At 35.8% G+C, this 27,882-nt stretch overlaps 2 protein-coding genes and 1 long non-coding RNA gene across 5 annotated transcripts; 2 read left to right on the top strand and 1 right to left on the bottom strand.

Moving 5' to 3' along the window:
• The first annotated feature begins 46 nt into the window (after nucleotides 1-46).
• On the top strand, nucleotides 47-17,306 carry entpd2a.1 (ectonucleoside triphosphate diphosphohydrolase 2a, tandem duplicate 1). The gene is given in 10 exon segments (NM_001004643.2): nucleotides 47-262; nucleotides 5,738-5,855; nucleotides 6,558-6,708; nucleotides 10,941-11,100; nucleotides 11,202-11,429; nucleotides 11,523-11,786; nucleotides 12,208-12,327; nucleotides 13,906-14,040; nucleotides 14,586-15,184; nucleotides 15,334-17,306. Coding segments are annotated over 9 exon segments (1,509 nt in total). The 5' UTR covers nucleotides 47-133; the 3' UTR covers nucleotides 14,790-15,184; nucleotides 15,334-17,306.
• Nucleotides 17,307-18,494: 1,188 nt separating this feature from the next.
• entpd2a.2 (ectonucleoside triphosphate diphosphohydrolase 2a, tandem duplicate 2) lies at nucleotides 18,495-25,510 on the top strand. 2 transcript variants are annotated; one of them, XM_073952211.1, is made up of 10 exons: nucleotides 18,495-18,805; nucleotides 18,939-19,015; nucleotides 20,239-20,356; nucleotides 21,263-21,413; nucleotides 21,606-21,765; nucleotides 21,843-22,070; nucleotides 22,165-22,428; nucleotides 22,882-23,001; nucleotides 24,850-24,984; nucleotides 25,064-25,510. In XM_073952211.1, the coding sequence occupies exons 2-10, from the start codon at nucleotides 19,013-19,015 to the stop codon at nucleotides 25,271-25,273; spliced, it is 1,389 nt and encodes a 462-aa protein (XP_073808312.1). In that variant the 5' UTR covers nucleotides 18,495-18,805; nucleotides 18,939-19,012; the 3' UTR covers nucleotides 25,274-25,510. The 2 variants fall into 2 exon arrangements, with proteins under 2 accessions (XP_073808312.1, XP_687722.2); XM_682630.8 differs by lacking the exon at nucleotides 18,495-18,805 and having other exon boundaries at nucleotides 18,834-19,015.
• Nucleotides 22,921-27,163, bottom strand: LOC137495597 (uncharacterized). Of its 2 annotated transcripts, none has more exons than XR_012406891.1 (4): nucleotides 27,088-27,163; nucleotides 26,398-26,499; nucleotides 26,195-26,307; nucleotides 22,921-23,722 (listed from the first exon to the last, which is right to left on the bottom strand). It is a non-coding gene; the product is annotated as an uncharacterized lncRNA (long non-coding RNA). The 2 variants fall into 2 exon arrangements; XR_012406890.1 differs by lacking the exon at nucleotides 22,921-23,722 and adding an exon at nucleotides 24,516-25,233.
• Between the last annotated feature and the right edge of the window lie 719 nt (nucleotides 27,164-27,882).

Here is a 27,882-nt window from a genome sequence, read left to right as displayed (position 1 = left end):
GATGAGGAAGAACAATACAGTGCCGTGCCCACTGGTTTTACCGCCTGCCACACGTCACGGCAGTATATAGGCTACCAGACGCTCCAGCGAATGTCGTCGCTGTCATTTGCCTTGCCTGGAACTCGTAGTGAAGATGGTATCCACGGGCAACCGGCAGCAATGCCAGATCATTACTGCCACCGGGGCTCTCTTTCTGGCAGTCGGCGGGATTCTTCTGCTCGTCCTGCCCTCTGAAGACATCAAAGGGTCACCAGGCTTTATGGTAAATAACATCTTTCTAATTTATGACACACACAGCCTGGCTGCAAACCCCACAGAGGGGAAGGGAGTGTTTCCAGTTCACTGAGCACGTTATCATGAGAAACACTGACTGAGCTTCTTATCAGAATGGTGACGTTATATCGATTAGTTTCCGGTGGTGGTCATAGATTAATTATTTCGAAGTCTCAGATGTTGTCTATCATGATCCGTGACGTACGGTTCTGGCTGAACAGTGCGAAGTTTGTTGCGGTTTTTGGAAGATTAAGTTTTATTTAAGTCCTTAAGTGTTTTTGTTTTCCACCTGTTCACTTCAGAGTAATAATTTTGGATTAAAATGTATGCCAAAATGTGAAAGGTAAGTTTTGGCAGCACTTCAGAGTGAATTTGTACAACATTAAAGCAATTAAACAACAATTAGGATAAAAAAAATCCCAAACATTTGGGGTGAGAGATTGTGGTAACTTTTAATTGTGCTCTATCAAATTTGGAGACACTGTTGGATATGTGCAGCTTTGAAGAACATAAAATTAATGAGTTAAGGTATAACCAGGGTGATTTTGAGTATCATTAAAAGCAGTTCAATTACACTTTAGCCTCAAAATGCGGAAAAATCAAGGGGTTAACAGATTTTGATGACTTCTAATTTAGTTTTATCAGATTCGAGGTATCTACAGCTCTTTGCAATAGAATGTTTTCTAGAATATAAAACTAAAGAGTTAAGACATTACCAGAGTGAGTTTGGGGTAAATTTTAAGCTATTGTGTGTAAAACAATAGACACCATCACAGACGTTGTAATGGTTTTAAAATACTATAAATACATTACAAACTATCACCTTTTAATGGTTTATACTATTCAGTGTATTATTACGACTACATTTCCATTATAATTATTAAAATCATTAAAAATTCTATGAAGGTTCCAGTTGTTTTTTCAGAAAGGAAAGATGGGTATATTATTACTCAACAGCATGTAATTTTGTCTTTTCAAAACATTGTTGAGGATATGCCACGCAGACCAGAATGTTACTTACTGCAACTAAAGATTATTATTGTATGACTTAGTTCCTCATAACAGGGCAACAGTTATTGGTCATAATCACACACACTTAATCTAACCAACAGAATAATTAAGTTTCATTCATTTCTATTTTCATTTTATATTCTACATACATTTAAAGGTAACTAAAGTTAAAATTATAAAATGTATGCATTTCTGAATGTAATCACACACACTAAGTTGCTGTTTATAATCAGTGGCCTGGTTGAAATGTGCCACTTGCAAGAATATTGTGCTGACAAAGAACTGAGTAAGATTGTATCAACCAAATGGTTTAGACCAATGATTAAAGACAATGTCTCATCATCTATTTGTATGCCTGTATTAAAACTTGCCTCAAAGGATAAATTAATCATTTTGTGTTTCTTCTCTATTGTTGCCTTGCTGCAAGAATATTGCATCTTTAGGAATTAATCTTCTGACATCTAACATTGCACAAAATAGGCCCTCACAAATATTTGAATGTGTCTGCATTCGTTATATATATATATATATATATATATATATATATATATATATATATATATATATATATATATATATATATATATATATATATATATATGTATGAAATTATGAAGATAGATAGATAGATAGATAGATAGATAGATAGATAGATAGATAGATAGATAGATAGATAGATAGATAGATAGACAGACAGATATGGATGAATGGATGGACAGACGGACGGACGGACAGACAGATATGGAGGATGGATGTATAGATCCATAAAGCTGGTTCGTACTGCCAGTAGGCCTGTCGCAATAATCAATATATTGACTTATTGCACAACACATGGACATGACCTCAATCAATTTGGTGAGCCAATATATATCGGCCTTACAAAAATAAATAAATAATATCAGCAACATTTTAGCTCTATCAGAGGTGTCAGTATCAGTATGCTTAAAAAAATACTAGTATCTACTATAAATTACTTATTTTCATGTGGGTGTCTAACAACTGTCAATAGATCAGTTATTTTTACCTTGTACATTTTTTTGTTAACATTTTTCATTATATTAATTATTTTTTTAAGATGTTACATTTTTTTACATTCTGATTCCAATGCCTAATTTTGATGCTATTATAATGTCATTCTGGCATTAAAAAATGAGTGGCATAAAATAGTCCTAAAATGACAATAATATTGTTCATCTTTACATATTTTGGTGCAATATATCGCACAATGAAACATAGATATCATAACAGGCCTAACTGCCAGCATTTTCCAGCTGTTTTGATTCAACCCTTTAATCTCTTTTCCTTCTTAGAAAGGGGAGAGTAGTTCTCTGTGGTTATGAATGTCTAGGAATATTTTCATATCTTATTGTGACATTACGCAACTAGTACCCACCCATTACTGTTAAATCTCTTAATATGCCTAGAGCGCATGTTGACAATTCTGTTTAGCTTCAGGATAAACCCCTGATAAAACACATACTGCACAGGTGACTAACGGCAAAACTGAGTGTTGTGGAATCACACATAAAAAGGCAAACCCGAACATGTTTTGAGTCACCTGTCGAACACAATTTTCAGAGCCGCTGCTATTACACAAAGCTAAAATGCCAGTATGCAAACTGTAGGCAAAGTGTGGAGTGCAAGATATATAATTGGAAGGGATTATCTTGGTTTGCATGAATGAATAGGGCTCAGGCATTGTCTTGCCAAAATACACACTCCTCTAGGAAGCCTTTACTGCAGGTGTGTGTAAAATAAGATAAAAGAAATGGATGGTGACTTACTAGAGTGAGAGATGGCTTATGTAAATGACACTTTCTTGATCTTTAGGTTGTAAAACACTTATGATCATTGAGCAAACACTTTAATTCAAAGTAGCGTTGAAGGAAATCTACTTAGGCGAGTCATGTTAGCTTGAATAACATTCAGTCTTGAATGAATTTAGAAAGAAGCCTGATTAATTTAAAAAGAAGAAAAAGCATTAAAAAAGTAGAAGATGCAGATACTTTTTAAGATACATTTAGTATGATTGCATTTATCAGTGTAATATATGATATTGTAATCCTAAGTGAATCAGTGCAGGAACAGTGCCTCTGTGAAAATGATGTGTAATGTAGTTCCCATAGGGTAATGGCCAAGTACACACCCTGTTCTCTGCAACAACAAAGCCATTTACCTGGAGCCAGTTGCACCAGCTACAGAATATGCAAGTTGTAACTTGGTCTGTTTGCTGTGTGAATACGTGATTAAAATCTACACATTTATTAAATATTTGAGTGTCGCTCATTAGATCTTAAATGTGTTGCAATTCTGAATATAAACTAAATATTTGAGGATGCCTGCATCCGAGAGTACTCTGAGTTGGATATTGTGATTGGAACAAAACAGCGGACTGATTAGAAACATCAACAAATAACTATTGAGAGATGATAATAACAATAATAAAATAACAATAAATTAAAATTAATACATTTCTAATTAATTAGCAGATTTATTTTATTAGTGTTTGTTCATTTTAAGTATAATTAATTTGTTTTTATTTTATTTTTATATTTTATTTTTTTTCAATGTTTTTAAAGAAGTCTTATATGTTCACAAATTCTGTATTTAACTGATTATTTAGCCATATTGTCAAATATTATTCTTTTAAATATAAGTTGTTGACATGGTGGCGCAGTGGGTAGCACTGTCACCCCACAGCAACAGAAACTTGTTCTCCCTGTGTTGGCATGGGTTTCCTCCGGGTGCTCAGATTTCCCTCACAGTCCAAAGACATGCGCTATAGGTGCATAAAATAAGCTAAATTGTCCGTAGTGTATGTGTGGGTGTGAATGCAAGAATGTATGGGCAGAACTGGTTTGCAACTGGAAGGGCATCCGTTGTGTAAAACATATGCTGGATAACATAAGTTGGCGGTTCATTCCGCTGTGGCGACCCCTGATTAATAAAAGGACTAAGCTGAAAAGAAAATGAATGAATGAATGAATTAATTAATTCAAAGTTGTTTTATTGCAATAAACAGATGAAACCAGAAGTTTACATGCACTCTAAAAGAGGAACATAACCATTTTTAAAAATGTCTGATGGTAAATTATACTAAATGTTTACTATTTTAGTTCCATTAGGATTACCTAAATGATTTACATTTGCTAATTGACATAATAAAGAGAGAATTTTTTTTTCTTTTTTTTTCTGAAGAGTCAAAAGTTTACATACATGTCCTTGTTATTTTTGAGATTTGATTTTAAACTGTATAACTTTGGTCAAATGTTCTGGGTATCCTTCCACAAGCTTCTTGCAATAGTTTGAAGGAATTTTAGTCCATTCCTATTGACAGAATTGGTGTAACTGAGTCAGATTTGTCTTGCTTGCACAAGCTTTTTCAACTCTGCTGCACACAAATTTTCTATAGGATTGAGATCAGGACTTTGTGATGGCCTCTCCAAAACATTCACTCGTTGTTCTTAAAACACATTTGAACTAATTTGGCAGTATGCTTGGGGTCATGGTCTGTTTGGAAGACCCATTTGTGGCCAAGTTTTAATTTCCTGGCTGATGTCTTGAGATGTTGCTTCAGTATTTCTACATAATGTTCTTTCTTCATGATGCCATCTATGCTGTGAAGTGGACCAGTCCTTCCTGCAGCAAAACAGCCCCACAACCTGATGCTGCCGCCCTAATACTTCACAGTTGGGATGGTGTTCCTAGGCTTTTAAGCTTTCCCTTTTGTCCTCCAAATGTAACACTGGTCATTATGGCCAAACAGTTCAATCTTAGTTCCATCAGACAACAGGACATGTCTCCAAAAACTATTCTTTTTTCCCAGTGTAATTTAGCAAATTGTAATCTGGCTTTTTGTTGTTGTTGTTGTTGTTGTTGTTGATTCTGGCCTGTTGATTTTCTCATGTTTTCACAAAAGGAAGCAGTGTGTTTGAGGTTTTCCTTAAATACTATTCTAAAGTTGTGCCTCCAATTCACTCAAATGTTGTCAATTAGCCAATCAGAAACTTCCAAAACCTTGACACCATCATCTGAGCTTTTTCAGAGGCATAATAATCTTATTGTATGTCAACTTGACTTACAAGTAAAGTTATAACATTTTCTCAAAACATATCTCTCTCGTTATTCTGCAGAAACAAATGTGACAATCCTTCTTTCCTAAAAGAGAAAAAGTTTAGTCACATTAACATCTGACTTTTTTGAAATGGTTATGTGCCTTTTTATACAGTGTATGTAAACTTCTGGTTTCAACTGTATTAAAAAAGGTAATTCATTACTATGATGAAAGGTGAAATTTCCATCAGCAGTCTTCAGTATGCTTCAGAAAACATAATATTTTTTTTTATTTGGTGATTAAGAAATGTATTTCTCGATGCTGTAGTGATATATTGTGCAGCCCTATGAAATTAAACCAAGACAAGATTGTGAAAATTTCTTATGTGTTTGTCTTCAGTATGGAATAGTTCTGGATGCTGGATCCTCTCATACGTCCATGTTCATCTACAAATGGCCAGCAGATAAGCAGAACGGCACTGGCATTGTCAGTCAGCACAGCGAGTGCCATGCAAAGGGTGAGTGTTTAATGATTAATGGCTTCTTCCTCATTTGGATGTCCGTTTGGATTAAAATGTCTGTTAGAATAATTGTAAATATGTCAGTCGATAAGATTAAAAGGGAAAGTGCAGCACAACAGGGATGTGAGACCGTTAAAACCTTTTGTAATGCTTTAAACTGCAAACTTCTGTCATCATTTGGTGCTTTTTATAATATTTATAAATACTTTATACTATTTACCATAATCTTAGTTTCAGAGTGCAACACACTTCTTAAAGTTTTACTTTGTGTATAAATGCATTAAAATGAATTATATTTTAGCTCTGTAGCTCACTCAGAATGCTATGACTCAAGAGTGCTGAGTATGGACACTATTTTGGCCATTTCCTCTAATGCGGTGGTGCCTTAAGTTTGCCCTTTTACAATTTCATCACTATGGTATTTTCAGTGATCTCTAAGTATCTGACAATCACAGAATGAGGATGTTAAACTCTCAGTACCCCTCAAATATTGCTGATCATTGGAGATCTACGGAAACATCTGGAATAGGCACCCAGAATGTCTTGTTGGTAGTCAAGAGTCCTTGTTATCTTAGATAATGAAAAAGGAACCGATAGTTCTTTGCCCATGTAGAGTTCAGTCATGAGGAAAAGCTGTATGATTCATTTTATTCTTGGGATGACATGACCCCTTTCCTCCTCACTCACTTTTTCCACCAGGAGGTGGGATCTCAAGTTATGCTGGTGTCAAAGGAGGAGCAGCAAGAAGTCTTAAGGAATGCATGGATAAAGCCATGAGGGAGATCCCAACAGTTAGATACAAATACACTCCTGTGTATCTCGGGGCCACAGCGGGCATGAGACTACTAAAGTGAGTCAGAAAACTCAAGAGCTTTGTGTCAACTTCTGCTTGTATATGACCGAATCTTAATTCAGCTTTAGATGTCCTATATAACTTTTCTACTAAAACTGTATAAGGATCACGTGACAGTAAATAGTACTGGAGTGATGTTACTGAAAATTCAGTTTTGGCATTATTAAAATAGATTTATAATGACTAAAAATGCAATAAAATATCATAATCTTTGCTTTTCTTTATATATATATATATATATATATATATATATATATATATATATATATATATATATATATATATATATATATATATATATATATATACATATTTAAAGGTATCATGGAATGAAATAGCAGAGTCATAATAATTTATTACATGGTAATGAAATGCCGATAGCCTCAAACAGTATTGTTTCTTCATGTTAATCACGTGAGTGTAAACGCGTAATAAGAAACAGGCCAATCAAAAAAAGATACAGAATGTGACAACCCACAAGGGACTGTTAATATGCACACCTCTACAGCGTCTGATTGGTCACAATGTTTCCTATTGAGCTTACAACGATGATACTTTATTCATTCATTTTCTTTTCGGCTTAGTCCCTTTATTAATACGGGGTCGTCATAGTGGAATGAAACAAAAAATTAGTAGGCCATTTGTATTGGATACACCTTGCCGTATTGAGGATGAGTTGTCAGCAAATGTCTTATTAATTTAGACGGTATCATGCATCCGTTAGCAAAAACTTTGGCACAGATAACGCACTGTGGCTGGGTCAGGGACTCGTTGCTTTGAGAAAATTAAATAAAACCATAGTTTAGGTAATCTTATCCAGCACATCTTATCCAGCACATTTTTACGCAGCGGATGCCCTTCCAGCTGCAACCTATCTCTGGGAAACATCCACACACACTCATTCACACTCATGCACTACGGACAATTTAGCCTACCCAATTCACCTGTACCACATGTCTTTGGACCGTGGGGGAAACCGGAGCACCCGGAGGAAACCCACGCGAACGCAGGGAGAACATGCAAACTCCACACAGAAACGCCAACTGACCCAGCCGAGGCTCGAATCAGCGACCTTCTTGCTGTGAGGCGACAGCACTACCTACTGCGCCACTGCGTCACCAACAAAAAAAATTTCTCCTTATTTTCGAAGTATAACACAGCTTATATTTCCTATGTATGTGGGTGTAATAAGGTTTGATGTTTTTCTAGCCATTGGGAAGAAAGAGTTGAAGAACCGACGAACATTTTAAACATTTAATAATTCAATGAACAACAGATGAAAACATAAGCAGCAGCCCCTCAGAAAAACTGCCGCACACACAAACACAAGCACATAGTTCCAGGCCTGTTCTCTCGTTATTCCACTTTTTTTTTTTACATTCCTCCGTGAGACTTGAGACCTGTGTGGCACATAGGTGACACTCGTTAACTCTCATGCCACCAGCCTCACTCTGCTTCTACTGTTCTCAGCATGCCCCCAATAGCACAACAGGATCTTTTAACGCCTTATTTATACTTCTGCGTTGAGTGATCGGCGTGACAATAACTGCAATAACCCTTCTGAAACGCTAGCTGACAGTGAGGTTTTTATGTTCCTCTGTTTCTTCGCTGTTGTTTTGTTTTTTCTGAACGCTACCTTAATGTACACATGGCTCAAACTCACTCATTTTGAGGCGAGAACCGGCAGATGTGCAACAACTTTAATCATAAGGTAAACAAAAAACAAAACTTTCCACCTGGAGCTCCTAAATGGCAGTGGTTTTCAACCTTTTTTTTGCCTGAGACACTCTGTTCCCCTTCAAAATATTGTAAGGCCCCCCTCCACATTTAATTATTTTATCGCTCATAGAAATTTGCATTAGGTATGTCAAAAAAAAGTGGTTTATTTATTACTATATCTAGATATGTTTATGCAAAAATAATAGCCTAATGTAAAATATAAAAACAAAAAATTTGTAGGCCATTTGTATTGGGTACACCTTGCCGTATTGAGGATGAGTTGTCAGCAAATGTCTTATTAATTTAGACGGTATCATGCATCTGTTAGCAAAAACTTTGGCACAGATAACGCACTGTGGCTGGGTCAGGGACTTGTTGCTTTGAGAAAATTAAATAAAACCATAGTTTAGGTAATTAATTTGGTGTTTCCAGTATTGCTAGCGCTGTGACCTGAAATGTTTGGAGCTTCCTCATCCTGGTTCCAGTATACTTGGGTAATGACTACTAGCTGCTGAGGGCTAATCAGTGAGTCTTTTTTGTGGAGTCTGAATTACAAATTTGTAAATTTTTTTGGTCAGCCAGGGGATAAAATTAGGCAACATGATAATTTTTTTTTTTTTTTTGTGCACTACTAAAATTTGTAAAAAATATATGACGCAATCCCCCACAGAGCTTGCTGAGGCCCCCTTGTGGGCCAGGACCCCCCTGTTGGGAAACGCTGCTTTACGGGGCTCAACACTTGTAAACACTCGCTCCAACAAGTTTGCACGGCTCTCACCCACACTCGTCAACGCTACCAAGCTGACCAAATCACAGAGCTAGTCATATGCGTCGTTGCGACATGTAGTTACATTTTTTGAGAGGTGCGCATCAGCATAGCATATGCCAGAGCATGCGCCAGAGCATATGCGTTCTTATTGTCCTTTAGGAACAATAAGAAACAGGCAGCCATGCATGGCCAGGGATGAGTTATCTGATCTGTTTACAACTCATGGAATGCAAAATTCAGGAAAGACAGTTTATAACTTTATTCAGCGCTGCCCTTGTGGCATAAGGTCTTTTTAAATATATCTTTTGTATGTTTAATGTATATACTGCAAAATTTACATTGTACTTTTGTAATAAGGTAACAGACACATGTAAATTTCAAGTGTTTAACACGTTTATGCGTTGTGTCATATCACTCAGCTCTTACTGTGATTTTAATGGAGCTAATAGATGGCAATTAACTAAAAATATCATTTATTTACTGTACATAGAAGTTAAAGTTATTTCCTGTCTATGTTTTCAGATATGTTAAACCCACAAAATACAACTCTAAATACACCTGCAGTATCTATCCCTTTTATGATATATTATAATTATTTAAGGTATAAGTTATATTTACAATTTAGCCGATATTTCATCCACAGCACATAACTCAGGAGCAGTAATGGAAAAGCAGACTTAGTTTCCTACAGATTGTTCCTAATAAGAACCTTTTATCCAAAAGGGTATGTGCCGAGCTAGTGCTGTTCCCATGCTGATACACTTCCGATGACCTGTTATTGTGAACTTTTTTCCATTTTATACGGTTCCTTATACAGCATTGATGTTGTAATGTCATTAAAATACATTCAGTTAAATAAACTTTAGCATTTATTTGGTTGCTCAAGGGTAAAATGAGACAAAAAGCTGTTTACTCGCACGCGCCGTCAGAATTGGCAGGCTAACGCAGAAGCTCCATTGAATATACTGGGGTAAAATAAATGCTCATATTATAAAGATATGGCGGGGGAAATGTAATTTAATGCAGTGCTTCTTGTACAATCTGAGACCCACTTTAAATCGGATATCACTCAGCTAGTGGATATCGCTTATTTTTAAAGAAAACAGACCCTAAACGCACTGGATTTTGCATTGGCATTCAATTCGCCGGAAGCGCTTAACCCAGGTTACTGGCAAATTAAAAGTCCTATAAGCATGCTTCGGCATATACCCCATTCAATTAAAACATTTGTCATTTGACAAGGCATCTATTCAGTTTGTTGAAAACTTTTTGACAACTGAAGTATGATTATTTTGCACTTATGTATTTCAGAGTACATCATGCTGTGTGAGGGTCAGAGATATGAGCTGAGAGCAGCATGAAAGCAGAGCTCATTAATATTCATGACCCCCCCAAATAAGGTCAAAATCAAGATTTTCATTCTAGGGTTGTAAATGGGCATGTAGAACTGAAAGCTGTCTGGAGAGTTTTTGCACTTACCTCAGCCACACACTTTCTATGTTTATCTTAGAGAACAATTAATCATACTGAATAAATGCATTGTATGGCACCGTTAATAAATTTACACTCCAGACTTTTGTGTGCAGTGTGTACTGTACAGTGTGCAAATGCAGTGCGTACAGTATATACAAAGTCTGTATTTTTCAGGTAAAATGCAGTAGTGCCCCAATGTGTAGGTACAGAGGAAATAAAATTGTCCAAGATGGAGATAACAAATATTGGTTTCTGTCGTATCACACAGTATTTCTAAACCCAAAGAGTCAGCTGAGGTTTTGAAGGAAGTGGAAGAAAAACTGAAGAGCTACCCATTCAGTTTTAAAGGAGCCTCCATCTTAACTGGACAAGAGGAGGGAGCGTATGGATGGATCACAGTCAACTACCTGCTAGAGAACTACATTAAGGTATAAAGTTAGCCATATTGAGTATCTTACAATGTCTAGATTTTTTCAATAAAGCTCTGCTACCAGCCATTACCCTACATTTCCCTATCTTATTTCTCCAGTATGGTTTTGTGGGTCAGTGGATTACTCCAGGCAGAGATACAGTTGGTGCGCTGGACTTTGGCGGAGCGTCTACTCAGATCACCTTTGTGACAAAACAGACCGTGGAGAACAAGGATGACCTGATGAAACTGCGGCTGTACGGGCGAGACTACCAGATCTACACTCACAGTTTTCTGTGTTACGGACGAGATCAGGTTTTGCTCCGACTGCTGGCACATCTGATCACGGTTAAGTGCAATACTTAAACCTGGTTTAGTTTAGACTGTTACATTATTCAGAATTTAATATATAATGTTTTCTCTTTTTTATGTGTGTTACAGATTCAGGGTTCAGACACATCTATAATCCACCCCTGTTATCCTGCAGATTACAGCAGCTCTATAAAGCTGAGCAGTGTGTTTGATACTCCATGTGTTGAAAAACAAACTTCTTCCAATCCTGATGGTGAGCTGCAAATAAAAGGCACCGGAAACTACAATCAGTGTCTTGGAAATGTGTCTCAACTCTTCTCCTTTAGCAGCTGCTCTTATTCCAAATGCTCTTTTGATGGAGTCTTTCAGCCCAACATTACTGGAAACTTCATGGTAGGAGTTGCTATCAAGCCTATTATAAAACAGACAGTTCCATTTCATGATTGCTAAATGAAAATGCATTTCATGTCATACCTAACAACATCCCTTAAGTCTTCTAAATTCACCATAAATCACATATTATTGACTTTAAAAAAATCAATGAATTTCGCTGTTTTCTTAATCAATTGGCATTATATCTAACTTGCTCCTTCATTTTTCAAGCCTTAGGCAGCATTTCAGTCTGGTGGGGGATGGTTGTGGTGACATGCAAGCAGTTATTAAGTGGGACAGCTTGAAGCATTAAAATAAATCATACATTTATCTGCTGGGCACTTGTGTGTCATAGTTGCATGTGTCATTATTATGATTATGCAATCTCTCTCTATCCATCACTTTTCACTTTCATTTTTTCTTGTTTTTTTTCTCCTCACAGGCATTTTCAGCATTTTTCTACACACATTCCTTTCTTCAGGAAGCCACAGGCATCAAAATCTGGACTCCAGCTCATTTAGAGGACGCTGCTCGTGTGATCTGCAATATGAGCTTGCAGGAGGTACTGACCCGCTGAACTAATTTCGAGCCCTGCTATTCGGAGATGACTTTCTCTCCAGAGTATCTCACCAATCGACCAATTATTGAAAGTCTCCTGGTCTCATATTTTAAGATATAAGTCTAAGAAGACAATATTTAACTTACAGTTGAAGTCAGAATCATGAACTCCCCTGAATTATTAGCCCCCCTGTTTATTTTTTTTCCCAATTTCAGTTTAACAGAGAAGATTTTTTTCAATATATTTCTAAACATAAACAACCTTAAAATGGTTTTTAAAAATTTAATTTTAATTTTATTCTTACAAAAATAAAACAAAAAAGACGTTCTCTAGAAGAAAAATATTATCAGACATACTGTGAAAATTCAGGGGGGGCGAACAATTCTGACTTCAACTGTATATTCCTAATGTGTTGAATTAAATCTTTTTTAGCAGATGAATATTATACTAGTACCTAAAGTTTGTTGATGAATTTTGTTGTTGGCTTGAGAAAGCCAATGTGATTACGCTAGGATTGATATTGGCAGTTAGCAGGAAGCAGAGTGGTTGGTTGGCAGTTGCTAAAATGTTTATGGCATTTCTATAGGTTGCTAAGCAGTTGCTAAATGGTAACTCAGTTTTGGGGCTTGTATAATTTTTTAAGATGCCAAGATTATTAAAATGTAATATTTAACATTTTCTGATTGGCATGAGTAGGTATAGTAACAATCTTGAATGCAGAAGGCACATTTTGACCAAATTTGAGCCTTGTAGCATGAACGACCTAGGAGGAGATACGTTTGTTTTCGAGGACCGAGTAACAGTATAACAGCTTTCTCAAGCCACCATAATGAGTAAATGTGATTTGATTCATTTGGTTTTATTTTATCCAAATACGGTATAAGACCAGTGTTATTTTTAAATCACTACTTAACTATTGTAGTTTTCAATAATAGTTTGAATTCAACTTAGTTGTTTCTGCTTTTCCTTTAATTTTAAACATCGTATATAACCTACACTTCCAAAAACAAAACATTGTGTCTTTGTAAATGAAAGAAATGCTATATTTTTCTATAATTTTTCTTCTCCATTAACAGCCGCATGATGCATCCCTGCTGTTAATGCTGGCATTTGATTGATTATTAATTAAACGTTCTACTTTTATCATTTAATGGTCAAAAATAAAATGGAATGAAAAAATAAATAAATAAACATCCCAACCTGCCAATAAAACATGCTCTGACAAGTTTCTACTTTTACTTGAATTTTAGACATTTAGTACTTTAATAGATTTTTTGGAATAACAAAGCTTTAATTGCACGTATAAATGCTTTAATAATGACTATAAGTACTGTAAAATATAAATAAGGCAGTTGTTTTTATAAAAAACTATTTACTTCTGATTTCATAGTGACAATATATATATATATATATATATATATATATATATATATATATATATATATATATATATATATATATATATATATATATATATATATATATATATATATATGTGTGCTTTTTATATATATAGTATACATGTGACTAAATGTATACGTAAAATCCTTGACCTCTTCTACTAAACTCTGTCTGCCCTAGATGGGAAAGAAGAGTCAGGATAATGAAAGCCGTCTGAAGGACTACTGTGCGGTCTCTGTGTTTGTGCGGGCACTCCTGGTCAATGGATACAGTTTCAACGATCGCACCTTCCCACAAATCTCCTTTCAGAAGAAGGTAGAAAAAAACTAGTCTGTTTACCTGCTGAATGCACGCTTCACATACATAGTCTTACTGTTATTAACCCCTTCCAGCCTGTCAAATAGAGAGCGCATTTCAACTTCCACTCAATTTCCCAATGATAACATTTTACTGCTACATTGAACTATAATTATCTTAAAAAATGTATACTCAGCACATTAAAGAAATAAAGGTTTGCAGATTTAAGTTTATAGTTCACCTTAAAATGAACAATGCCGAGTAAATTTTCAAGTGGTTTTGTTTTTGTTAAACACAAAAGAAGATACTTTGAAGAATGTTGACACCCATAGAATGAAAAAGAAAATCTATGGACGTCAATGGCTTTACTGGTTTGAGGCATTCTTTAAAATGTCTTCTTTTTTGTTCAACATACGAAACCCAAACAAACAGGTTTGTAGAATGTGAGGGGTGAGTAAGGGATGACAGGAATTTTCATTTTTGGATGAACTAGAACTTTTAAGCTCTGTGAATAAACGCTCCACTAAGTCAAGCTGATGTCAACATGTAGCTTTGGTTCGCAGGCAGGAGACACGTCTGTCGGCTGGTCCCTCGGCTACATGCTAAGCCTAAGCAATCTGCTGCCTGCCGAAAACGTTGCACTGAAGAAATCGCTGCGCTCAGGAGCCTGGAGTTTTCTCATCTTCCTCTTTTCCATCCTCCTTACCTCAGCACTAATCTTTCTGTTTCGAGCAATCTGCCATAAAAACAAAGATGATGTCGTTTGATAATGCGCTATATTTGTACTTATGTACAGTTTATCATTATGCACAGTCCTTGGTGAGGATTCTTTCATTTACAGTACTCTGAAAACTACACGGATGTATAAAAAACATTTCATCAATAATCCATTTCTTATGAAGCACTTTTTATATGTATTATAGTTTTATAAGAGGCGACACGGTGGCGCAGTAGGTAGTGCTGTCGCCTCACAGCAAGAAGATCGCTGGTTTGAGCCTCAGCTGGATTAATTGGCATTCCTGTGTGGAGTTTGCATGTTCTCTCCACGTTTGCATGGGTTTCCCTCCAGATGCTCCGGTTTCCCCCACAGTCCAAAAACGTGTGGTATAGGTGAATTGGGTAGGCTAAAATTGTCAGTAGTGTATGTGTGAATGAATGTGTATGCATGTTTCCCAGAAATGGGCTGCAGCTGGAAGGGCATCCGCTGTGTAAAAACATGCTGGATAAGTTGACGGTTCATTCCGCTGTGGGGACCCCAGATTAATAAAGAAACTAAGCCAAAAATAAAATAAATGAATGAATGAGTTTTGTAAGAGACAGAAAACAGGTCATGGATTTATTAGTGCAAATTTTTTTTTTTCATCTCACACCTGGTCAATTCATGCGCTTTCTCTGATCAGATAGCCTTGTATTTATTAGATTCCATTTATAATTGCCCACATAAATGTGTCTCTGCTAAACGGATATATCCAATATTTAAATCCAATGCTATATGCCAGTGTTTCTCAACCACGTTCCTGGAGGACCGTCATACCCATCACAGGTCTTTCAGTCTCTCCTAATGAGCTGATGATCTGAATCAGGTGTGCTTGGTTAAAGAGACAGGGAAAATGTGCAGAGCTGGTGGTCCTCCAGGATTGTGGTTGAGAAACACTGCTATATGCAAATATAACTAGGTTACCTTGCTTAAGATACACTTTCTACACATATATTTACAAAAATTCAAATTATACATGTTATTTCGCTTACAAATCATTTCATATGTAGGCTACTGGAGGCTTTTTTACTCATGCTCCAGTAAAACACTACCACAAGTGCACAAAGTGGGCTCCGTGAATACTGTTCACTAAACATCTGTAAATAAAACATGTATTTCTACCGTATTGACAGAAAACTGTAATGGATTTTCATTAATTTGTGTATAACCTTTACTCTCACAGCCTTTGTAAATGAAAGGAATGCTATATTTTTCTATTATTTTACACTCTGTTCATAGAGGAGCTAAAGGTGCATGATGCATCTCTGCTGTTAATGCTGTCATTCGAATGGATATTATTTAGACATTCCAATTTTGTCATTTAATGGTCAAAAATAAAATTAAATGTAAAACATAAAGCAAAACAAACATCCCAACCTGCCATCTGTGGCATTGTTGTTGGGTGTCTTGTATTTGCGCTGTTATATCTGACACCGTAATAAAGCACGCTCTCACATTTTATTTATTTTTTACATTTTGGGAGAAGAAAATGTGTACATAAGTAGTTTCAACAAAAAGAGGCATTTAGAACTGTCCAGTTTTTTCTGGAATGTGTCAGAGGACACCCCCTAAAGTAGTTTGAGTGCCAGCAAGCATTTTTTACTTTTAGAAGACGTCTCATGGATGTCTAATTGACGTCTAACATAGTCTTGACTAAAACAAGGCTAAATATGGTCTGTCAGTGAAAATCTAATAGACGTCTAATAGGCCAAAACTAGACTAGTCATCAAATAAACAGAAATGAATGACTACACATATTAAGTCTATTGGCGACTAGTGTAGTTTTGGGTTATACTTAGATGTCTATTAGATTTTCACTACAGCCCAAGCCTTGTTTTAGCCAAGCTGTCTACATTTAGATGTCTATTAGACGTCTTTTAAACACAAAACTGTTTGCTGGGATCCGTCTTGAATGCATTTCTGAGGGCATTTACACCAATCTTTCTCATAATTAGATACTGTAGCCATCTGATGAGAAAAAAATGCATGAAGTGCCCTAGCGTAAACAGCCTTATAGATGTGTTTTCTCTTCTCATAATGTTGAATGTATATTTTTAGATACAATTCTGTGCCTTACACATTTATACACTGATGCAACGTTTTTATAGACTTTCTTTGTGATGTGTCTCATCTGCTGTAATACAAAGTCAAGGCACTGAAATCATGCAAAAGAAATATCTTTCAAATGTAGCTGTGCAAATAATGATTTTGATTTGAAAACTGCTTGCTTCTGGGTTTTTTTAATATAAATAATTGAATGTGCTTACTACTTTTCTGTCAGATATTTTGTATGTTATCTGAATAACATTGAATGTTTTGGGCTTTGTTAAAGCCACATGCAAGTGCACAAATATTGATGGTTAGCAAATATTGATTATTCTTCTTGTGGTACACAGATTTGTATCTAATCGAATGCTCTCAAGAATAAGAATGTTCCTCCCTCAGTGTTGCCAGCTACAAAAGTGCAGGCAGAAAATCGAGTTCATGTTTGTTAGAGTATGATTAAAGATGCAAGTCTGTTTAAAAAGACGAGTCCTTTGTCTTGCCTGTTTTCAGATTCAAGGAAATATGTCAACACAGGAAACAATCCATTCTATTTTTAACTTTTTCTTCTTTTTATCCAACATGCCCAAAAATGAAAAAGATAACATTTAATGTGATTGCACATGTGACATGAGATTGAGGCAAATTTTTCATTTAAAAGTAAAATGTGTTTGTTTACCACCCATTTTATTATTATTATTTTTTTGGAATACTTAAATTAACCATGGTTTTACTACAAAAACAACAACAAAAATGTTATTGTAGTTAAACTGTTCCTACAAACTAGCCATGGTTTTGGTACACAAACCGTATCCTACACTCTCAGAAAAAAAAGTATGCAAGCTGTCACTGGGGTGGTACCTTTTCCAAAAGGTACACATTTGTACCTAAAGGGTCCATATTGGTACCTCAAAAGTATATATTAATACCTAAAAAATTTAAGAGGAACACTTTTGTACTTTTAAGGTACAAATATGTACCCTTTAGATATTAATACGGACCCAAATGACAGCTTGTGTACCTTTATTTCTGAGAGTGTAACAAATTGTGTGTGTAAAGATACATAAATAAAATAACAATACACATTTATATGTTCCTGTTTACCCCCTCGTTTCTTCTAAAAAAATCTGAAAACAATCTGTCAAACATCCATTTGATCGTTAATTCTTCATCTCTGTAGAAAACAAATATGCAATTAAACATCATGTCCCATTTTTAATAAAAATGACTAAAGATGTTTGTTTCTCTTTAGTATTTCTCTTTTATTTCGGGGCCCTTTATTCAAAATGGGGCCCTAGCACTGAAAGTCAAAAGACTCTCTATAGTTATTTTTTCTGTAGATTCAGGGTTTTTTTCGACCCCCCCTAATTAATGCTTGATTCCCCATAAAGAACAACAAAACAACATGTATGAGCGGTCAGCCCTTTAATAGTAAGCTTTCTCTGATCTTTGATCTATATCTTAAATATTAAAAATTAAAAAATTTATAATAGGTTATATATATATATGATCCCCCTTCCATAACGGTTTATACCATTGTGAATGCATAATGCGCCACTCAGTGCAAGGAAAAATATAATTTAACAGAAAAATTTGCTGTTCTAGAGATCACCGATAGACATCTTAAGTATTCACTTGTCTTGTAAAATATGTGTTTAAATCTGCATGTAGCCTCTAAAAAAGCCACTAAATATTCCTTAAAACACTGACTGAAGTATATTGTAAGGTTGCTTAATTATAGGCTATTGCTCCAGCGTCACCTAGTGTCAGATTAATGTCTGCTTGCATGTCTAACATTGATTGTGTGTCTGTAATTTACAGTACTTTGCACAAACAATCTACTGTTTTTACCATTTCAGACATGTTCACGTAAAAAACGTGAATAAACGTTTTCATCAAAGCAAATATATATTTTTTAAATAAATTATATTAACTTCTGCTTCTACATAGGCTACTATTTGCATGGACGAGCAGGTCTGACAGGTTAGTTTAGTTAACCTACCCGAACACCAGATACACCCGGCTAAATTCCGACAATAGTCGGTCAGCAAGTGTCCTTTTAATTTTAGTTTACAACAGTTTAAAATGCAATTGCAAACATGTACTATTATTGCAGGTCTATTTGTTTCATTTGTTGGCATCCTTTTGCTCGTCGTTAATACGGAAGACTTTAAAGAACCAGCGCAGCTCATGGTAATGACTTCTTTTTGTTATTGTGTTGTTGTTGTTATAAAGTGAAATACTCACACTAATAAGCTGTCAAGCCAAAAGAACGTTTCAGCTTTCCGATGAGATATGAATTTTAAAAAATTCTTATGTGTCGAGCAAAAAATTTGCCTGGCATGTGGCAGGCAGCCATTGAATCTCAGCTGGCAGCTTTAGTGACAGTGTTGACTTGCTGCTTATGAATTGGAATAACGATAGTCACAAGCAGGCATTCAAATCATTCACGTGAAAGCTCTTATAAAATAAAAGTGAACTCAGAAAAAAAAAATATTTTTTTTTGCAAGTTAAAATAAATTAAACTAGAGCTGATAACATTCTGTAGTGCATTTAGTTCTTTTTTAAGACCATTTGTTTAAGGACATCTTCTTGGGCTCTTTTAATGCTTTTAAATGTTTTGCTGCATTTATGGGCTGCATCACCCATGTATTCAGGTAGTTCCACGTGATGCGATTTACTTTCTATGTGTGATTTGGTTGGACAGAAATCACAAGACTGAATATTCTGCTTAGCCAATCCACATAGATAAGAAAAAATCAAGGTCGAAGAAAAGCAGTGAAGTAAAAGTACCCACACAGCACTAAAAATGTACTCAATTGAGAGTAAAAGTACACACTTTTAAAACTACGTTGCAATTTCTGAGAAACACTACTCAATTACAGTAGATTGAGTATTTGTAATTTGTTACTTTACACCACTGAATATTTCAAATAAACATTCCATCCATCTGCATAAAATATAATAAACTAGATAAATACAAAACAAAGGATATAAAACAGAAAAACAAATTGTGCTTTATATATTTTTTCCAAGTCTTAAGTAGTTAGACATTAAATAATCCAATGTAAAGTAGCTCTTCACTATATATAAATTAAATGCAATTAATCTTTGTTAATGCTAAAATTATATAATTTCTTGCACCCTCATGCTTTAAACTCACTTATGTTAACATCATAACAGAAAAAAAGCTCATGAAAATTTTGAACTTTAACTATACAATGGCTAAACTTTGCAACTAAGTAAAAAAAAACCACATGCATTTTAAATTGTGGTCACCAATAATCCCCATCCTGAGATGTGACTATTGCGGATGTGCACATTTCAATTGTTTATGCTGAAGTGACATATGGTGCAGCCCTAAATGAATCCAAGACAAGTTTGTGGAAAATGTTAACAGATGTGTTTGTCTCCAGTATGGAATAGTTCTGGATGCTGGATCCTCTCATACGTCCATGTTTATCTACAAATGGCCAGCAGATAAGCAGAACGGCACTGGCATTGTCAGTCAGCACAGCGAGTGTCGTGTGAAGGGTGAGTAAATAGTATACATCATTTTTATTTTCTGATTGTAGAGGTAACAGAAAGAAAGAAGATACACAAGAAGTGTAAGATTGACACTTACCCTAATATCAAATACAGAGAAAACTCAAACATCAGATATTGCAGAACTCAGATGTAAAAAATTAATTAATGAAAGGGATTTGTCTTCATTTATTCTTCCTAAATATAGTTCTGAATTGGTCATGCTTTTTTATCTCATTGTTATTCTTCTGTTGTTCTCACATTGCTTCAGGTGAAAACATCTGCAGAAATGTAAATGAGACGAACAACACAGCGTTCCTAATTCATTTCCAGCATTGCATTAAATTGCATTGCATTAAATAATTGTCCCATGTTCTCTCTCTTATGATTATCTGTCACTTTTGCACTGTCCGCTAAGCTGATGTCAATATAAGTTCAACATCCAACATCCTCTGGAACGCGCTTTCACTAGAATTAAAATTGGCTTCATTACAAACAATTTTGTAAGTCTAAATAAAAGACTTGTGTATTTTCTAGGTCGTTTGAAGCATAAGTTCCTTCCTCGGGAGTCCAATGGTCTCGTTTTTAATCCTGTTTAGTGTGGTCAACTGTAGTAGCATCTTTTAGGCGGAATTAAAGGGCCAGTTACTTTCTTGTTTTAGGCATTACAAGCAAAATGTTTTGTATAATTTATTTTACATCTTTTATGTTCTCTTTTACACTCTGTGCCTATTGCTGTTTTGTTTTATGTTCATACTGCTTGTTTGTATCTTCTCTCTAAAGCACTTTGTGCCGTCTTGTGGCCTCTTGGAAACGTGCTACTGTATATAAATACATCGAACTTGAACTTGTGCCTTCCACTGTCAGATTACAAACATTTTAATAGCTTCTTCCACAATTTTTTCCCTGTACCAGGAGGAGGGATATCCAGTTATGCTGGAATCAAAGGAGCAGCAGCACGTAGCCTTGAGGAATGCATGGATAAAGCCACTAAAAGCATCCCGAAATCTAGACAGAGGATTACCCCCGTGTATCTGGGGGCCACTGCAGGCATGAGGCTACTGAAGTGAGTCTGAACACGGTTCAAATGATGAATGCACACTGATGCGTTGATCATTATATAACCTTTCCCAATATCTGCACTGCATTTTATGACATACAAACTGTAAATCGTAAAGACTCTTCACTTCACATGTTCATCCACAGTATGAGTGCACTAAATAGGGTGGAATTAATCGCAGATAATATTTTTGCACAGTATTTCTAAACCCAAAGAGTCGGCTGAGGTCTTAAAAGAAGTTGGAGAAAAACTGAAGAGCTATCCGTTCAGCTTTAAAGGAGCCTCTATCTTAACTGGACAAGATGAGGGAGCTTATGGATGGATCACAGTCAACTACCTGCTGGAGAATTTTATTAAGGTAGTGGCTGATTTTTTGGGTAATTAAAAATACCAATTGATTAGATGCACCCTCTCTCTGTCTGCCCGTTTCTTCAGTATGGTTTTGTGGGTCAGTGGATTACTCCAGGCAGAGATACAGTTGGTGCGTTGGACTTTGGCGGAGCGTCTACTCAGATCACCTTTGTGACGAAACAGACCGTGGAGAACAAGGATGACCTGATGAAACTGCGGCTGTACGGGCGAGACTACCAGATCTACACTCACAGTTTTCTGTGTTATGGACAAGACCAGGCTTTACTCCGACTGCTGGCACATCTAATCACGGTTAAGTGCAAACTTTTAACCTGGTTTAGAATAAACGGTTACATTGTTCAGAATATAATATCTAATGTTTTCTCTTTCTTTATGCATGTCACAGACTCAGGGTTCAGACACATCTATAATCCACCCCTGTTATCCTGCAGATTACAGCAGCTCTATAAAGCTGGGCAGTGTGTTTGATACTCCATGTGTTAAAAGACAAACTCCTTATAAACCTGATGATGAGCTGCAAATAAAAGGCACCGGAAACTACAATCAGTGTCTAGGAAATGTGTCTCAACTCTTCTCCTTTAGCAGCTGCTCTTATTCCAAATGCTCTTTCGACGGAGTCTTTCAGCCCAACATTACTGGAAACTTCATGGTAAGCCTTGCTTCTGTGTAAAATATTATTCTTGAAATTAATTAGAAAAAACTTAGGAGTTGTTTCTTTTTAGTGAATCAGTGACATACAGTACATCACAATTAGCGTGATCTGACTCCTGAATAATTTATTCATAGAGTATGAGTTGTTCATTTTAGTGAATCAGTAAGATACAGTGCAACTTTGACTCTTGAACAAATGGTTTTAAAATGGAGCAATAGTCTGATTGCCAACCAAATAACTATACATAGTCTGCTCCTTTTGGGGAATCAAAAAAATACCTTGTAAGCATTGTAGTCTGGTTTGGAAATGTTGAACACCTTACAATCTGAATCTCTGGATGAGAGGGGAAAAAAGAACCCCTTAGATCCCAAAAGACTTTGTGATAAACTAAACTTTGAACAAACTATTTTTCGCATATATATAGCTAATATATCTCTTTCTTTGGCACAGGCATTTTCTGCATTTTATTACATTCATCAATTCTTGCAAAAAGCTGCAGGCATCACCATCACGTCTCCAGCGGATTTAGAGCACGCTGCCCAGTTTGTCTGCAACATGAGTTTTCAGCAGGTACCAGCCCATTGAGAGAATGTATTTATTTTAAAGGAACAGTTCACCAAAAAAACTTATCTACACACTCTCAGAAATAAAGGTACAAAACCTGTCACTGAGGTGGTACCTTTTTAAAAGGTAGTTTTTTTTTTCTAACAGGTCCTTAAAGGTACATATTAATACCTAAAAAGTACAAATGTGTACCATAAAAGTACAAAAGTAAACCTTAAAGGACAAAAAGTGTACCCTAAAGGTACAAATTGTCAAAACTGTACCTTTTGAAAAGGTACCACCCTTTGAGTGCATGTACACAAGGTCATCTGAGATGCAGGTGTTTTTTTAAATTCAATTAAATTTAAATGTACATTGTGTCAAAGCAGCTTCAATTCAAGATCATACTAAATTGAAACAGTGTCAGTTCAGTTTTCAGCATTTAAGTTCAGTTCAGTTTAGCTCAGTTCAGTGTGGTTTAATAGTCACTACTGAGAGTCCAAAGACTCTCAAGAGCAAAAAAGATGCGTAGCTCTACAGATCCTAAACCATGCAAGCCAGTGGCGTTGGCGAGGAAAAAACTTCACCAATTGGCGAAAGTGAAGGAAGTTAAAAAACCTCGAGAGAAACCAGGCTCAGTTGGGCACGACCATTTCTCCCCTGGCCAAACGTCTTGTGCAGAGCTACAGTCTAGGCGCCGGAGGCTGGAAAGCTGGACCCCAGCGAAGACTAGTCTGTCCCTGTTTTTCTTCAGTAACCAATTAAAGAAGTAAATAGCTGCTTCTTGGTGAACTACTAGCACTTTGGGAGTCACAAAACATGCAAAACTCTGGCTACAATCATTGAGATTTTATAAAGCACGTTGATTGGTCCCTACAAGAAACTGAGTGTTAATTAGTTATTCAATACAAGCTTCCAGTTGTTGACTCTTAAAGGTAAAGTAGCTGATTTCAGAGAGGCTAAAATTGTTGCTAAAGCTAAAGACACTGTCTGCCTTAGATAATCAGTTTGAAAAGCCATGCCTCCTGCAAAAAACAAAAACAGACCAGTGAAACGATGAGGGAGATAACCTCATCTCTCATTCACCAGCCAGAAACAATAAATAAATCATTGAATCGGATTAGACCATTAGCAGCTCGCTCAAAATAAAAAAAGAGGTAGGATAATTTACCTGTTTAAAGATTGACTATTCTTTTACATCATGATGGAAAATTCAAAGTTTCCCTGCCTGAAAGCCAGAAAATAGTCACCAGCTTAGTTACTAAGTACCCTGCCTTTAAAATTAGCGGTTTACTTGCTATAGTTTCTGCTAAAACCTTTTTATGCTACACTAAAGAAAAGATTATCTTCATTTTGGATGGCTGCAGGATGAGTAAACTGAAAACAATTATTCCATCACTTTCAACTCACTTGTCAATCTAAGACTCTGAGAGGTTGCATTTTCTTCTCTATACTTTAGATACAGCTCTTCTGAATACTTTGTATAGTTTGATTGAATCATTATAAACTAATGCAGTATTTCATCTTAGCTGTTTATGAAATTCAATTCACTTAACCTTTATTTCTATAGCTCTTTTACAATGTAGACTGTCATAGCAGTTAAACACAGAAGTTGTAGTAGATTGAAACTGTGTCAGTCCAGTTTTCAGAGTTGAAGTTCAGTTTGGTTCAGTTCAGTGTGGTTTAATTTTCACTGCTGAAAGTCCATCAATGCGCAGCTCCACAAGTCCCAAATTCAATCCAACACTACCAAGTGTATTACCAAGCTTGTCAGAGCTAAAATTCTTTAGACCAGCCCTTAATTAAACTCAAATGTGATTAAACTTTAAATATTCCCTTTAGGCAATACCGTCTAACTCCCTCTTTCTTTCTCAGATGCAGAACAAGTTTCCCACTGAGGGGGATCATTTGAGAGACTACTGTGCAGACTCTGTGCTTATGCGGGTGCTCCTGATTAATGGATATGGTTTCAGTGATCTCTCCTTTCCACACATCTCCTTTCAGGAAAAAGTAAGACACTCAGAAAGACCACTATACAGTTTTAAGACATATCCTGTCAGTAACGTCGACACATTGTGTTGGTTTGCAGGTTGAAGACACCTCTGTCGGCTGGTCTCTTGGCTACATGCTAAGCTTAAGTAACTTGCTGGATGCTGAAAATGCGATGGTGAGGAAAGCACTGTGTCCAGATGCGTGGCGTGCCGCCGTTCTTCTTTTCTCAGTCCTTGTTATTGCATCTTTATTTTTTCTGTTGCGAAGCTACCAAAAGAATGGCACTAAACTGTGTTGTTACATTTGATCATTGTGGACTGAAGAGTTTAACTGTGATTGTGAAATTATAAGCTTTATATGTAGAGGTGTAAAAGGTTTGTACTGACAAAACATTAATTATTTATGTGTGTTTGCGTCAGATCAGTGTGGTTCATCATGATAATTATTTTTTTAACACTTCAAAATATGAAATGCACTTAACATTTACAAGTATGTAAATGTGTAAAGACATGAAGTCATAAATAAATGATCAACACACTAATCGTATATGGTGTGCTTTGCTATTTATTGAACTTTGGGTAGTGTGGAAATTTGTTACAAAGAAATCTTTCTTTTTATAGCCATGCACTGTTGTGTAAACATCTTAGTTTCTGATCCCTGATCAGCTTAGAAGAAGATTTATTGTTTTGTAATGGTCCAAATGTAAGAGAGATTTAATGAAAATTTAGCAGTTCATGACCTGCTTGAATTAACAAAAAACTTTGTTTTTGAGAAAAAGTAACATGTATTTAGTTGTATTTAATGTTTTATCTTGTAATATATACACACACCTAAAAATGTATATATACCTTAAGTGCAAACTTAACCAAAAAATAGCAAGTAGGCTACTGTTCAGTTCTCCCTCTATCAATCTATGAAATTATGGTGTTCATTTAACTTACAAATGAGAGGCACAATATGTAAAAAAATATTCTAAAAGTCTTGATTTCCATTTGATGTATCGCATTTAAACTTTGTATAATATGATACCTCCATTATGATTTAGCTTTTTACAATATTTTTTATCAAACACTGATGACATAACCACTTGTTTATTGTGTTACCAATATTTGAAGTAGTATTTTGGTAAACATATGCAACTTAAGGTAAATAACTCATTGAAATATAACGGTAACAGTTCAGCTTGTTTGGTCATTATATTTAAATGAAAAAAAAATCTATTGCTCACCATGGGGCGTCATGGTGAAGGTCTCTGGTTCGAGCCTCTGCTGGGCCAGTTGGCATTTCTGTGTGGAGTTTGCATGTTCTTCCCGTGTTCATGTGGGTTTACTCCGGGTTCCCCTATAAGTCCAAATACACGTGCTATAGGTGAATTAAATAAGTTAAATTGTCTGTAGTGTATGTGTGTGAATGAGAGTGTATGGGTGTTACCTGGGGATGGGTTGCAGCTAGAAGGGCATCCGCTGCATAAAAACATATCCTGGATAGGTTGGCTGTTCATTCCGCTGTGGTGACCCCTGATTAATAAAGGGACTAAGCCGAAAAGAAAATTAATGAATAAATGAATACTCACTGGGGGCTTTCTATTTTTGCCAAAGGAGAACATTTTCTTTGTCTTTCTTTTTCCCCCTTTAATTTAGATATACATACAAAAGAAAGTGGAAATGGCGCCTTTATAGACTTATAAATATCAAAACCAATTTAAAGTCTAAAAACATTGAAATATAAGATTGAATGAAGAAATTTCAGACATTCTAAAGTTACACCACAGACAAAATTTAACACCACAGACTTCATATTGCATAAAAGGTATAACATTCATTCATTTGTTTTCTTTTCGGCTTAGTCCTCCTATTAATCAGGGGTCGCCACAGCAGAATGAACCGCCAATTTATCCAGCATAATTTTTACGCAGCGGATGCCCTTCCAGCCGCAACCCATCACTGGGAAACATCCATACACACATTCACACATTCACACTCAAACACTATGGTCAATTTTAGCATACCCAATTCACCTGTACCGCATGTCTTTGGACTGTGGGGGAAACCGGAGCACCCGGAGGAAACCCACGCCAACATGGGGAGAACATGCAAACTCCACAAAGAAATGCCAACTCACCCTGCCGAGGCTCGAACCAGCAACCTTCTTGCTATGATGCAAACGTGCTATTCACTCCGCCATCGCATCACCTCAAAAGGTAACATAAAAGTTTGAGAAAAAAAAATGAAACTTATAATAAGCAGTAGGACTAAATTAAGCATTTACGCTGATAAAACAACATTTAGAGAAAAAAAATGATTAGAAAATTGAAATGATTATGTGGTGTTACAAGACAGTACACTACAAACAAACTAGCTTAAGTTCAGACTTTTCTAAAATGGAGGTTGTATGTATTTATGAAAATGTTGACTAAATTATGTCAGACCGTAATTTAAGTCACTTGTTCTTTATGTGCTCTATGTTACAGAATTACTGGATGCACTATTTTACAATTATGTCTAAGGTGTTGCAGGTGATTATAGACCCATCCCCTAATGTTGCCATTTTGGGGGTTCCAAAGATTTGGTCCCAGTTTAATTCTAAACAACTTGATATTTTGACCTTTACCCTATTGTTAGCTAGGCGTCGTATTCTACTTCACTGGAATTCAATAAGCCTCCAACTACATCCTAATGGCTTGTGGATACCATGCATTTTTTTCTAAAGTTGGAAAAGGTTAGATGCTCTGGGAAAACAAATTTCTTTAAATAGTAGCAATGTTTTATAACTTACTTGAACTTTCTTAGCATATTGCCTTCCATTTAATAAATGCACTCTTCTTCTTTTTTAGTTCATTTATGTTGTACACAGCAAAATGTGGGGACCCAAAACAACTCTATGGGTGTTAATTTCAACACTTTGAAAGTGTCTCAT

Source organism: Danio rerio, chromosome 5 (assembly GCF_049306965.1).
Source record: "Danio rerio strain Tuebingen ecotype United States chromosome 5, GRCz12tu, whole genome shotgun sequence".
Lineage (NCBI taxonomy): Eukaryota > Metazoa > Chordata > Actinopteri > Cypriniformes > Danionidae > Danio > Danio rerio.
Note: the sequence above shows the minus strand (reverse complement) of the source record. Positions and strands in the feature narration are given on the sequence as shown.

Coding starts and splice junctions, on each gene's coding strand:
- entpd2a.2 (XM_682630.8), top strand. CDS start 18,908: ATGCAATTGCAAACATGTACTATTATTGCAGGTCTATTTGTTTCATTT. Junction 19,016..20,238: donor AAGAACCAGCGCAGCTCATG/GTAATGACTTCT, acceptor GTTTGTCTCCAG/TATGGAATAGTTCTGGATGC. Junction 20,357..21,262: donor CAGCGAGTGTCGTGTGAAGG/GTGAGTAAATAG, acceptor TCCCTGTACCAG/GAGGAGGGATATCCAGTTAT.